The 13717-nt window shown below is 43.0% G+C and overlaps 1 protein-coding gene across 2 annotated transcripts in view; it reads right to left on the bottom strand.

Moving 5' to 3' along the window:
* LOC111148522 (neurexin-3-beta) overlaps positions 1-13717 on the bottom strand; it is a 1534880-nt gene that overhangs the window by 1470908 nt on the left and 50255 nt on the right. Inside the window, exons 3-4 of one of the 2 annotated variants that reach the window (XM_022505141.1) lie at positions 12227-12256; positions 9531-9542 (exon numbers count right to left, since the gene is read on the bottom strand). In XM_022505141.1, the coding sequence (XP_022360849.1) occupies positions 9531-9542; positions 12227-12256 (42 nt within the window). The remainder of the gene's footprint in view (positions 1-9530; positions 9543-12226; positions 12257-13717) is intronic. The other variant, XM_022505142.1, reaches the window with a different exon arrangement.

Below are 13717 nucleotides of genomic sequence, written 5' to 3' on the forward strand. Positions count from 1 at the left end.
CACAAGCTCCAAATTTCAAAGCAAATAAAACTTAAAGTTCCCAGTAATTTTCTCCTCTTATGCTGAGATCAGCCCTTCTGGAGTGAAGCAGGCCATTTATCAGGAACATTGTTTACACACAGTGGATAGAGATCCGTCAGAGTACTTAGGTAATACAAACTGGAAGCGTGTTAACAAGACTAGTGTCTTTAAAACTGCAGTTGTTTTAACATCTGTGTTATGCATTTTACCAGGAAGCAGTAATTTCCCTATTGAAACTAATCTATCCAAAAAACTATTCCCAATCAAAACAGAAAATGCAGTTACAAAGATTCTTGAGTAAAGCCAATCCAAAAGCCTCTTTCAAATTCTAGAGACACGACAACTTATAATATTAGACTTGGAAAAAACTCGAGAATTATCTTGTCCCAAGTTTTTCAACTGAACACCAGTTTTAATTCTAGCTATCCTCATCCAAAATGTAAATTATTAAAAAAAAAAAAAAAGATTTCACATCAAATAAATTTGGGTAACTTTGAAAACTACATTTTCTTTCTCAACAATGTATAACTTTTCATTGTCATAACAAAGGCTCTTAGAAGTCCTACGGTCAAAAAAAAAAAGTTTCATTTTGTCTTCAACCTATGTTTTGAGAACTTATTTTTCTCAGTGCTTTTTCTTGGAATATTATTAGCATTTCTCAAAATTCTTTAAGAAGTTGGCAATCTGGCTGAACACACTGTATAATAGCAGATTCTGAAAGATGACAAAACCTCCCCAAATACACACACGCTGATATTTTTCCTTGGGGTTATTTTGAAATCAGGTGAAGCACTAGTTTTAAAGAAATATAACACTTAAAACGTGCCCAGTTCCTCTAGATTTAAACAATAAGCAAGTGATTAGTGTTTGATTGATCTCCACAGTCCTCCCATCAACTCAGAAACAACACACAAGTCACTTGAGACAAGATAGTACACTACAAAACTCACATTATAAAGATGATGTTCAGATACCTCACCAAGAATTAGAAAATGTGTTTTTTCAATGCATATTTTAAACCATTCAGCAATTCTTTTTTAAAAAAAAAACTTTATTTATTTGTTACTTATTTATTTGAGCGAGAGGGAACAAGTAGGGGGAGGAGCAGAGAGAAAGGGACAAGCAGACTCCGCACTGAGCACAGAGCCAGATGCAGGGCTCGATCTCACAACCCTGAGATCATTATCTGAGCCGAAATCAAGAGTTACACGCCTAACCGACTACACCACCCAGGTGCCCCACTGTTTAGTAATTCTTTTTTTTTTTTTTTGAAGTTTTTATTTATTTATTTATTTGACAGAGAGAGAGAGAGAGAGAGGGAACACAAGCAGGGAGAGCGGGAGAAGCAGAAGCAGGCTTCCCACCCAGCAGGGAGCCCCATATGGGCTCTGATCCCAGAACCCTGGGACCACGACCTGAGCTGAAGGCAGCCACTTAACGACTGAGCCACTCAGGTGCCCCTCCACCCCGCCCCCGTTTCTTAATTCTTAAGAGCAGCAAGGTACAACTGATCATAGTAACACACTTAATTCAGCTTAAGAAAATGGGTTAAGAGATTTTCCTACCTCTGTTTGTTGTCTAACACCCAAGTTATTTTGTTCTGAGACAATTATAATACAAACGCATCTACACCCAATAGTATTTCAGGTTTGAGATCTAGTTCCAGATAGTATCAAGCCAAAGAACTGACTCTCATTTCAATAATGGATCCGCAGGCATTTGCAAGACACAGTCATTAGCTTAACTTTAAGTAAATATTTTGATTGTCAGACAGCTCGTTGCAAACAAGGATCTTTTCCAAACACTCCCAATGCATCCAAGGCCACTTGCACACTTATTTAATAATCTGCGCCTGTGCTAAAATACTAAATCATCCTAAGGAAGTCGAAACCCAGAAAAAGCATGTTCTGCAGGCTCTTCATTCAAAAGGGCTCCTGAACATGCGGACCCCGCTGTCTTTCATCAGAGCGCTACATTACCATAACGCTTAGGAAGTGAGCTATTACACACCATCATCCCTCCTCACCGCTATCACAGAAAATCACACACTCACAAAACAGCATTAATTGTCAGAATTAGCAACCATTTAAAAGGCAGCTGTTCTTTCACTCTTAAATAGGCTCCAGATTTCAGATCCTCTCCCTGTATGGGTCCCTGATCTCTTGCTCTTACACACACGCATGCACGCACACACAATGGATCCCTAGCCAAGCGCATTAAAAAAAAAAAATTTTTTTTTCTAAGTTCAAAGAACACAAGAAAATATTATTTATTAAGGAACATTTTCCACCCCAGTACTTGCCATCATTGTTACCATCAGCTGACAAGCTTTCAACCCGCAGGGAAGCACTTGCAACAGCTCGAGGTGAAAGGGCTCTGATTTTGGCAGCGGAGGGTAAAAAAGAGCAGTATCTCTTTAAGAGTCAACAGTAAATTAACTTGCCCCAAAGAGTGAAATAATTAGCAGTTAGTAGCTTATTAAAAGGATGGCAAAGGCCAAGCTGCCATCTGGGATCTCCAGTTTCTTGTGATTGTTATTAATGTCAAGACGCGCAAGCTGCATTAGCTTTCATGTCACCGCGCCCGCCCTTCCTTCACACGTAAATTTTAATGAAAGATGCCGCACTTTTAAAAATCAGATGTCTATCAAAAAGTGTTATTAGTCTGGCTTTTTACAAAGCATATGGTCCTTTCTACCTCTGCTGTTCTACTAGCCACTAATGCCTTAGGAAAAAAAGAAAAGCCCAATGATATCAATTAGATGTTCTCTTTGTGCAGAAGGAAATCTGAGTGCCATCAAAGACAGAGCAAAGCTACACACCTCCCCGAATGACAACATTCGTGACTCTGCTGACACACAATAAAAACCACAATTGCCTTCCTTTCTCACAAGGCTAGCCTTTCTTCATGAAAACGAAAGCACTCTGGAGCCTGCCTGCTGATTGATTACTACATGGATATGCACAGCTTTGGAGTGGAGAATACTATATTAAAAATAAGTGACAGAAAGTAGCAGGACAGAACCTTATGGGGGGGATGGGCACTGACAGGGGCGTATACAGGTTAAATATTTAAGCGTACTCTTGAGTGTGGACTTACATATTCTACGCCATGTGTGCTCTCTCCCAATAAGCGAGCGAATGAAAAAATGAAAAATTCCTGCTTGTTCACCCACAAAGAATATTCTCTTCCCTGCATCGGAGAATTTAAAGGGTGGGTGATTTGAACTCAAGTATTACCTGACAGTTTCCCTTCAAGACAAATTCATAAAATTAATTCTAAAACTCCAGATATATTAATATGCTGAACACTGAATTTATTTAAAACTTTAGGACAGGAGGTAGCTGTTACATCCGAAAGCCATTTTCATACTGCTGTGGACTGTCACCAAGGTGTCGGAGGCCTGGCCCATGTCTGCGTAGCCAGTCCTGTGTACTCAGCACCTGGACCTGGCCCAGCACATCGTTGGCTCTCTGTCAGTATTTGCCGAATGGTGACTAAACATCACTTTTCTGATGTTACAGCAGACAATACGCTAAATTCAGAGGCACAGCTCCCTGGACTGTATTCTTTTCAGTATACTACATATGGAAGCCACATGCGAGAACACATTCAACCACGATAAACCTGTAAATATGTATGTGGAGAAATTATACCTATACCCAGATACACTACACTGCTCTGTACACCGGAGAAATAGTCCATGACATGTACAAGCCCAAGCACACAAGGCAACACATTTGCTTGTTTTCTTATCAAATGTTTTTTCCACCACGTTACCCTTCTGGATTCTCACTTTATAAAAGAGATGTGGCATAAGCATGTCACGATTTAATTTGAAAGATCCTTTACCTGTCAGTGCTATCAAAGTTAAGTTTATATGGGTCTACCTAAAGATCTACAGTTGAAAATTATCTATCCTCTGAGATTAACCAACTTGGTTTGATTAAAGTCTATAACCTCTAAGATCAACCAACTTTGTTTGATTAAAGGCTATATAAGCAGAGCACTATTCAAGTTCAAGGAGAAAGTGTTTTATGATATATATATACACACAGATATAAAATCTGTGCATAACTGATTAATCCAAATTGATAATTGAGAAGGAAATAAGCATGTTGCTTAGAAATCTGAGCAATATTTTCCTTGATGTGGTCGATTGGAATTTAATTGAAACATCCCATTGATCCATCACACATTTTACTAATAAATCTACTCACATGAACATTAAAAAAAAAAAAAAAAAAAAACTCCAAGAACGACTGTTTTAAAAAAAAGTCTTCACTGTCCAATGAAAATTTCTAAACAAGGAAATTTAAAATAAACACTTTTTTTAAAAGCACAATTTCAAAGACATCAATGTCAAAAACACAGAGTTGCTAAAATCAGGCAATTTTACTTCTATGTTGAAAATAAAACTATTTTCCCCTGCAGACTTTCAAAACTTTAGAAGGGGGGAAAAGAGGCATGGAAAACAGGCTTCTTTAAAAAAAACAAAGTGATTTTATTCATTGTCAAGAGGACAGATCACTGGTAGATGAGAAACAGATGAGGCAAGAGATGGAAATGTAATATTGCCCCTATTTTATTATAATTAGATATTTATAGAGCACAGATGAGTTTATTTTCATAATTAGTAGCTGGCATTGCATTTACTAATTTGCATAAACAGTTGGCTATCAAAACAGTAACTTCTTTGCAGGGCTTTCTGGTCCTAGCAGGGACAAGAGAGGGCTCAACTCCTCAAACCAGCTTTCTTAATGTTATTATCAGCAAAATACAATCTACATGGAATCACATTTGAGTTCATGTAGCTTGATCATCTCCTTCCAGTTTGGCCAATATTGACTAGTTCAGGACTGGAAGGCAAATGATCAAATCTACATGGGGAAAAATACATGCAAATAAATTGAAAGAGATCTTTAAGTTCTGACAGATTAAAGTAGATCTTAGGGTCAACACTATCTAGTCCAGTAATAAAGAGCTCTGTAAAAAAGGAAAAAGAAAGTAAATGCCACCCTCCGCTGCCCTTGTGATTTAAAATTCATGAAACTTGGCCATTGTTGCAGTCTATTACCGCTCTTCCTGGTCATTCTCAGCATTTGTCATACCCTCCACAAGCATGCCTACCCTACTTTACAAAACCAACTCCACCCAACACGTGGATCAGGCTCCCTGGCAACCGTGCTGAGGGTAGGAAAGTCTCCTGCTCCCTGACCGCTGCTACAGGCAAAGAGAAATTGAATCAGGGATGTGCCAATGACTGCTTCCCACCATTGACGTTCAGTGAGAAATCTTACTCCTTCCTCAAACCAAAGGTCAAAAGCTTGTAGCTTGTGGCCTACAGTGCGTTCATGCATACATACATATATACATATATACTTAAAACGAAAGATGCCATAAACTTATATTTTTAGAAAACCCACTTCTGGCTTTTCTTGAGGATCTCGGGACACTGGGCATGCATTCTTTGTGGCAGCAACTAGCTGGAGGAGAGCAGAGCCTGCTGCCCTTGACGGGATGTGTGCTCCCCCATTTGTCATGGTCCTCACCACTCTCTGTTGGTGATCTCACACCAGGACTTTTCTTACGTGGGATCTGCTCCTTGATGACACCTATCAGGCCCCTGTTGACACTGAGTCCTCAACATCTACCCCAGGTTCAGTTTCAAGGAAAAATATTTGGTGACCTAACCCAGAATGGACAATCCCTAAGTCAATAAGAAAAAGAGGACAGAAACTAAAACACACTCAACATTTAAACAAAGACTGTCAAAATCAGGTCAAAAAAGCTGACCAAGGCGGGTTGCTGTATACCTCCTCCACTCCGCCACTTCCGAGTAGTCACAATGGCTTTTGGCTCAGGGCAGCCCAAAGGCTTCCTGAATGTGGAGATGACCATCACAGCCTATACATATACGCATACATCCCACTCTGTCTCATAGATTTCACATCATGATTCTTTCCATTGTGCTCTCACTGCTTTGCTCCTCAGCTTTGAAGAATGACAAGATCTGAGGCTTTCTTTCCTCTGACAATCTCCTAAGAATAAATCCAAAGACTTCCTGCTTTTATTCTGATACAATCAATCTGTGACCATTTCCCTCTGTCATTTGCACACACAGGGCCAAGAGAAGGCCTGGGTGAGGAGAGAAGTGGAACCACAACATTTGGCCTCAGTCCATGACCCACTGGGACTTCTTGGCTCAGGCAGTTGCGAGGCTGAGGAAGCCAGTGATAAGGGACACAGGTTGGTGTACAATTCTGGACCAAATATGGAGCTAAATGCAGTGTGGGTAACAGAAATAACCAAGATGCAGCCTCTGTCCTGTAGGGAGAGGCTGCCCGAAACACACAAGTAAATTGGATTGAAGGTACTTTGGCACGGGAACTCCGTAACAGAAGCACAAAGTCTGCCACACCTAGGAGGCTTGGCTTTAAAGCATGATAAGGAGAGGAAGGGTATTCCAAGGACATTCAAGAAAGAGGGCAGAGTCCCGGCCAAAGACTAAAGGCAGGAAACCATAATGTGAATTCAGGCAGAGTGAGTTGTTGACTTCAGGAGACAGGGGGCCAGCAGGGGTGAGAGTGTGCAGTGGAAAATATTATAGAAAATTAAGCTGGGGAGGCACATTGACAATTATACAATGAGAATCCTTCAAAAGCTTTTGAACAGATGAGCTACATGATCCGATTTAATTTTAATTTTGCTTTATTTTCACTTTTAGGAAGATGATTGACAGCAGACTAAGAAGGATTAGAGATTTGGAGTCCCTTCCACATGCACCCTACAATGCTACACACATCTGGACATTAACAAATGAATATGTTTGCCTTCCACATCCTTGCCCATCTTGCAGAGCAGAGTGGTCCAGCTCCCCAGTAACTCTAATAGAAACTATTAGAGAGATACATGGAGTGCGAGCTCAGCTCCGAATGCAGCGCTCAAGGACAGACAGCAACGACTAGGAAATGAAATCTCCATGTGATTTCAATGGGCAAAACAAAGGTGAGGAGGAGTGGTTACTGGGGAGAGAAAGAGAATAAGTAAAGCTAGCAGAAGAGGAAAGGTCCAGGAAGGTTTCCCAGTACCCTATTTGGCAACAATTTTGCATCTAAGATTAATAGGAGAGAAGATTAAATGTACACAAGGCCATCTTAGGGACGACTTTGAAAGTGAGACAGCTAATCCTGCATCCCAGATGGAGGACAGCAGAGCGTAAGTAGTTCTCAGTTACTGGACAGCCTGGAAGGGGCTGGAGGACGAATGAGGCTTGGGCAAAAATCAAATAAGGGCTACCTGGGAACTGAACGAGGGTGTTGACAGTAGAGATGCACAGGATATTCCAGAGAAGAATCTCAATAAGATCTCTCAACTGATCACCCAGGACACAGAAAAATTCAGGAAGGATAGAACACGATTCCTGGTTTTTAAGTCTGGGTGATGAGGAGGACCAAGGCACCATGAACGAAAATTGGGACATCACAAAGGGAGGGTTATGAAGGTTGACTTTAGACACACTGAGGTCACAGCAGTGGAATATTTATAGGGACCTGTGTTACAGAGAATGCAAAGTGGCAGGCTGGAACCTGAGACAGGTCCGTGCCAGGAAAGCAGCTGGGAGGGACATCCGTGGAAGGCATCCTTGGATCTAAGGCCGTAGGAGCAGAGGTTAGGGGCCCAGATTCTTTTCCACTTAGTAGCCAACTGACATAAGCAAACGTAGCTCTCTGAGCCTTGTACTTCTCCACAAAGCCGCAGTAACACCATCACCTACCTTATACAGCAGGTGTGGGGATTAAGGACAATAAGGCATAGAAAGCACAGGGCACTAGTTGCTGGTACAAAGGACATGCTCAGAGGTAGCAGCAGTATCCAGAGAGAGAAAAGAAGGTACCCATGTGCAAAAGCAAGGAAGATCTATCTTATGGAATGGTTTAGGGGATTACAGAAAGAAAAGGAGAGATTTGGAGGCATGGGAAGGGAAGAAGACAGGAAGACTCCCTCTTGTGTATTCTCGCAGAAGCCAGTGAGAAGAGGGGCAGAGGACACACAGTTAACATGCTTCAGAAGGGCTGAGTCCTGGGAAAGGATTGGTGGCTTTGCCTCTGAGGAGATCTCTGGCAGCCTCTGGTTGAACAAAGCAGAGAAGCAGTAGGGGCAGACATAGATGTATGCTTCCACTCAGCCTTCCTCTTCCTCTTCTCCCTTTCCCACCTCCTTTCCAAAGGCTCTAAGTTCATAATGGGGTAAGGGTTCCCCGTGACAAATTTCTGAAAATGAGCCCTCCTGTGATTAGTGTAAAAAGAATAGGCAATCAGCTGACTCCAAAGTGGAAAGACCCAAACTGCTTCCAAGGTAACCATACATAACTTTAAAAATCCAGAAAAGCATAAAACTCAAAAGAGAGATGGCCCGTTCACAGACCCGAGTCAAATCAGCATGTTCAATAAGCTGTCAGCCCCTTCCTTCTTCAACATCCTCATGCCAGAATTCGCATTTCCTATTCCTGTGATTTGCCAGTCTTTGCAGGAAGCAGCAGTACACAGCTCCACGGAGATAGGGCTGGAGAGTGAGGAGGGAAGAGAAGAGAACCGGACGTAGATTCATATTTATAATTTATCAGTTCAACTCTCCCTTCGCTGCTGCCCAGCTAATCCAACGTGAGCTGGTGAGTCATGTGCTGGGGTTCGGGTCTCTGACAGCTTTGACTGAGTGAGCTGTGCTCTCCCCAAAGGTGTGACGCCGAAAGCCCCATCAGAGCACTGGAGCAAGCCCACCCTCTCTGTGCCTGTTCTTTTCCCTGCCTACCTGGCAAAGGTAGACTTTGGAAGTGACAGTCCAGTGTTACCTTTCTCCATGCTCTTCCGATGGAGTACACTGTCATTCCTGTGTCCTTCCACAGCTCTGTTCGGTCCCACCCTTCTTAGCCCATTGCCCCCAGTCAGGACATTTCTACTCCCCCAAATGCAAGAAACACAGAAGAAAAAACAGCAATACATACGTATCCCCCAAATTTCACATTAAATTTCAAGCAATACACCAATCCTCTCCCCTTTCTTATCATCCTTCCCTCACAGATGATGGTCTCGATTCCAGGTGTCTCAAGGAATGGAAACATCAGTATGGCATCTCACATCTCCCCTGTTCCTCTGAACACTGGCCGGGAGAGAATCTCAGACAATTCCACATTTAAGTGAAATAGTTCTGCATAACTACTTCCAGAGTCCCCAGTTTCTGCTAGAAATAGCATGTCATAATGGATAAGTCCCATCCTGGATTCAGAGGGAGGCAGGCCAACTCGGAATGAACCCCAACCACCAAACATGAAGTGCACTAAAGGGAAATGATAGCATTGGCTTTTTATTTATTTATTTGTTTAGTTGTTGTTAAAAGCACTCAGTTATAATCTGGACTGTATTCATCAGAATCGACAATTCCCCTTGGAGGCATGAATATTGCAGAAGGCAGATTGATAGTTATAATGAGAAAAATAAAATCATCTCTACCTTTACTTCTACCTACAGAAATGAAGTGGAAGGTCCAGTTAAGTAGAGGAAGCATGGTGTCCACCACGGAGGCGGTGAGAGAAAGAGAGAGAGAGAGAGAGAGCAGGGAGAGGAAAACATCAGCACACTGCAGACACACAAATAAATATAACAGACACCACAAAAACTCACAACAGTAAAAGCAACAGCACTACAATATCTTGAGAAAGCAGCACAAGACAAATGCACAATGTGAAGCCTAAACAAGCCAAAACAGCTTTGCCAGCTGCCCTCACCAGCTTCACGCTTAAGCTTTTCCCATTTATTTCTTCCCAGGCCCGTCCTTAGAAACATGGTCAAGTCTGCATGCAAGAGCACTGGGCAGCCACATGTATGTGAAACTGAACACACTTCACCGACGTAAACTTGGTTTGGGAAAGTCTCAACAAAGCCAAGTTCTCCGGTGGCATTTTCCCACCGTTAACATGAGTCACGGCGACCAAGAGTGTCACATACATGTATAAGTGGTGCACACATACAACACAGGTAAGTATTCCTGGACATACTTTTGGGCATCAGAAACCAATGCTGGAGATTCAGTGGGAACCAGAGAGAAATCTTTCTTTCATGGTGAAGGAAGAGGGGAAGAAAAGCAGTGGAGGTGGGAAGCAGAGTTGATTTCTTGGGCAGTCGTCACAGGGTAAGAACAGAGAAGGGAGTGGGATGGGGAAAACATGAGTGGAGGGGGATGCAGTCAAAGAACCTTCCCCAAAACAGATTAAACTGCAAGTTGCAACTTAAAAACTTAGAGACACTGACCACCCAGAAGAATTCTGCATCCTTTCTTGGAAATCTCTTTAACGAGGAATTCGTGGTATCTGCTGTGTCTGTCATTCTTTCATTGCTTAAAGACTCTATTTCTAGAAAGTGCTGGACTTAGCCCAGAGCATGCATACATGGGTATGTGTGAATTCTCTGCTCAGATACACATCATGCTGGGGCCCAAGAGAAACTGAGGAGGGGGTGGGAGAGTGCAGGGAGGTAGATAATACAGATTCTCCACATTGTTGTTCAGACCAGTGTGGAGACTGAGCTATGTGGGAACTTGCTATCAAAGTCAGGCCAATCAGATTCCAGTAATTCAAAGAGCCTGGGGCATCCTGGTTTGCAGAGAAGTGCTTAACTTTCCCAAACTCCCAGACAATAGGCTGACATCAAGTGCATCCTCTCTACTCATATGTACTTCATAGTTAGCTGCTGTCAGCAGATAACTTCCCTCATCCTCAGACAAGGATAATGAGGCTTTATCCCACTCTCTTCCAGAGCTCCATCTAACACTGCCGAACTCACCTGACCTCCTGTCTCCAGCTCTGTTCTTTGACATTCACTCTATCCCAGACCATATCTTCATTGAAAGTCGAGTCCACATTGTAGATCTTGGCTAAGCTCCGGAGGATTCAATTCTACTGGGAAGGTGTGCTTCCTTGTTACACTGTCTTGTCAAGTCAGGATGCCCTCAACTGCCCACCACCACAGCTCCCTGGACATCATAAGCAAACTTCTCTCAGCCCTGGGTGGTTTGTTGATCTGAGCATACTCCCCTTTACGGCAACACCAACTGATGGGTCCAGTGTAATTGAACAGGAAAGGAGAGTAACCCTTCAGGATTGTCCCACCCTCCTCAAAGTATCAAGAAAAACCAGACAACATAGATGGACCCCACCTTGCCCTTTTCTTTGGTCCTCCAAAAGAGGCACCATAGTCCCATGAGTTTTTTGCAAAGAAACAGGTAAGAAAAATTGAAGTACAGTCTTTGGGTGTCAGGGCAAGGCAGGTAGACCAATCTGGCAATCATCCCAAGGCTCAGAAGAAACACAATAGTAGCAATTGAACAGTGAAGGAAAAGACAATTTTAAGTAGGCTCAGTTCTCAAATCCTGATTTAGGCTGATGATGTGGAAAATTTTTATTTAGGAGAAAAAGGCTTCATTCACAGCCCACCCTGTGCTTAGCTGAGCTGAATTTCCTGCACAGCTCATTCCCTGCATATTTGAATATTTTAGGTTGCAGATGCTGAATTTACAGATCTTTATATGCAGTTTTCTTCAGGGTGTATAATGAGTTAGAATCCTGCCATGAAGACATTAGCATGTTCTTTGGGTGGTTTTTGCTTTTATATAAAACTGAAAACAGTCAAACCCCCAAGGGTTTCCTTTGACCATGTGGGGCTGAAAGTCATTACAATGGGCAGTGGGATGGAGGGGAAGACAAAAAGCAAACCTTTACTCAGAGTGAAAATCAGGGAGAAGCCCAGCTCCTCTCCTCCAACCACAGGGCCCCCAGCATGGGGCCCGGGGAGGAGCAGGAGGAAGTTAACCGCTCTGTTGCTCGGAAATTAGCTCCATTCACCCCCATTATCGACGCCGTCATGCCTTGTTTCATGCTTCTCTCTTGGAGGCGGCCCGGCAGGGCCAGAGCCCGGGATGACAAATGGTGGTGCAGAATGGACAAGCCAAGGGGATGATGGGGACAGGAAACCAAGATGCATCGGGAATGGTACCCCCCCACCCCAGGGTGGCCTGCTGCCAGCCTGGCCCACAGCAGGAGGGACAGGCAGCAAACGGCCTGCCAGCGACAAGGAGACTCTGAGCGGCCAGCCAGAGGCATGAAGGCAAGCAATTCCGGGCAGCTGCAATGTTGCGAGCACCAAGCACCTACCTTGTTCGCTCATCATGAGATGGGACAGGCCTTGAGGAGGGAAAAGAGGACGGAAGGGGTGAGGAGGGGAAGGGAAAGGAAAAAAGAAAGAAGACAAAGTTAAAATTCTCAACGCAAAGCAGTCATCTCTTAGTTGTCAAGTGGAAGGAGTGGCAGGCCTTCACACACACTCAGGAGCACACACCGAGGCTGAGAAGCCGGGCCACTCAGTGGCGGCCCTCCGTTGGAGGACAGCCTTTTGTTGGCTGGACTGCTCAGGGCCTCCTCATGAGAGCCTTCCTCTCACCACACTGCTCCATGCGATGCTTAGGTTTGAAATAAATCTATTAAAAATTAGGTCCCTTGGGAAGGAGACTCAAGAGGTGAGGCCAAGCACATCTCCTTCTTTCTTTTAAATGGCTTTTTGCAGTAATACATGGTCACTGTAGCAACACTGGAAATTTCAGAAAAGAAAAAAGAAAAATCTTTTGTAATCCCACCATCCAGAGGTTCCTGCCCAATTTTATTTTTTAGGTACTGTATTCTCTTCTCCAAAAATGGAATCATGCTGGACATATTAAATGAGTTCGTGCTTGCAAGGGCTTCTCAGACAGCCTGAAACTACCTCCCCCTCTCACCTTTTCTTAGCCCAGGGACAACCACACCCCTGCCCTCCATGGCCTCCCCCGCCCCCTCCCCTACCACCTAGTCTCAGAAGGTCTCCTGCCCTTGATCAGGGAGATGGAGCCCAGCACTGAATGGGTTAAAGAAGGTACACAAAGTCCCAGTGAACAAACAGCACAACCTCTGACTATGTTCTTAAGGAAGTCAAACAAGGCTATTAAGAGCTCATTATTTCAGGGGAAGTAAGCTCTGATAAATCTATTAAAAGAAAAGATTTCCAACCAGTATCCAGAAGCACCAGTTTGCTCTCCCATTGCTTTTATTATTTTGACAAACTCCAAGTCACCCCAGAGAACCTTTATCCAGAGTGAAATTCAGGGATATACAGGATTAATAAAGGAGAAAAAAAAAATCTCTGAAGTATAGAAATCCCCAAATGTTTTTGGAGATTACAAGAGATTTAGAAAAGTAATCAGAGGAAAATATGGGTCAAGCAACTGACTTTTAAAAAGATCAATGATATATTAAATACATAGATACACATGCCGTAAATGTCGTGGAATCTAGTTTTTAAACAAATTTCATTAAACTATAATCATATTTTAAATGCCCATTTCTGGCATTCCTTTCTCAAGGCCCTGGATTAACACTCACAGAGGAATGGAATCATGCCAAAGTAAGTCGTTCTCATGATTTGTTTAGTTTAAAAAAATTTTTTGGCCTTTTTTGAGAAAAGATGGTAAGGAGAGAGAACAAAGGGCCCTACCTTTGGCTAAGAGAAACCTCAGCAGTGTCACTATTCCTCAAATGCCTGGTATTTCTGGACCAAGCCAGAGCCCTCAGCATCCAGATCAAGAGCACTAAAGGGGAGAGAGAGGCTAGGGCAGC

The sequence above is a fragment of the Enhydra lutris genome, unplaced genomic scaffold (assembly GCF_002288905.1).
Source record: "Enhydra lutris kenyoni isolate GAN:26980312 unplaced genomic scaffold, ASM228890v2 scaffoldscaffold20, whole genome shotgun sequence".
Classification (NCBI taxonomy): domain Eukaryota; kingdom Metazoa; phylum Chordata; class Mammalia; order Carnivora; family Mustelidae; genus Enhydra; species Enhydra lutris.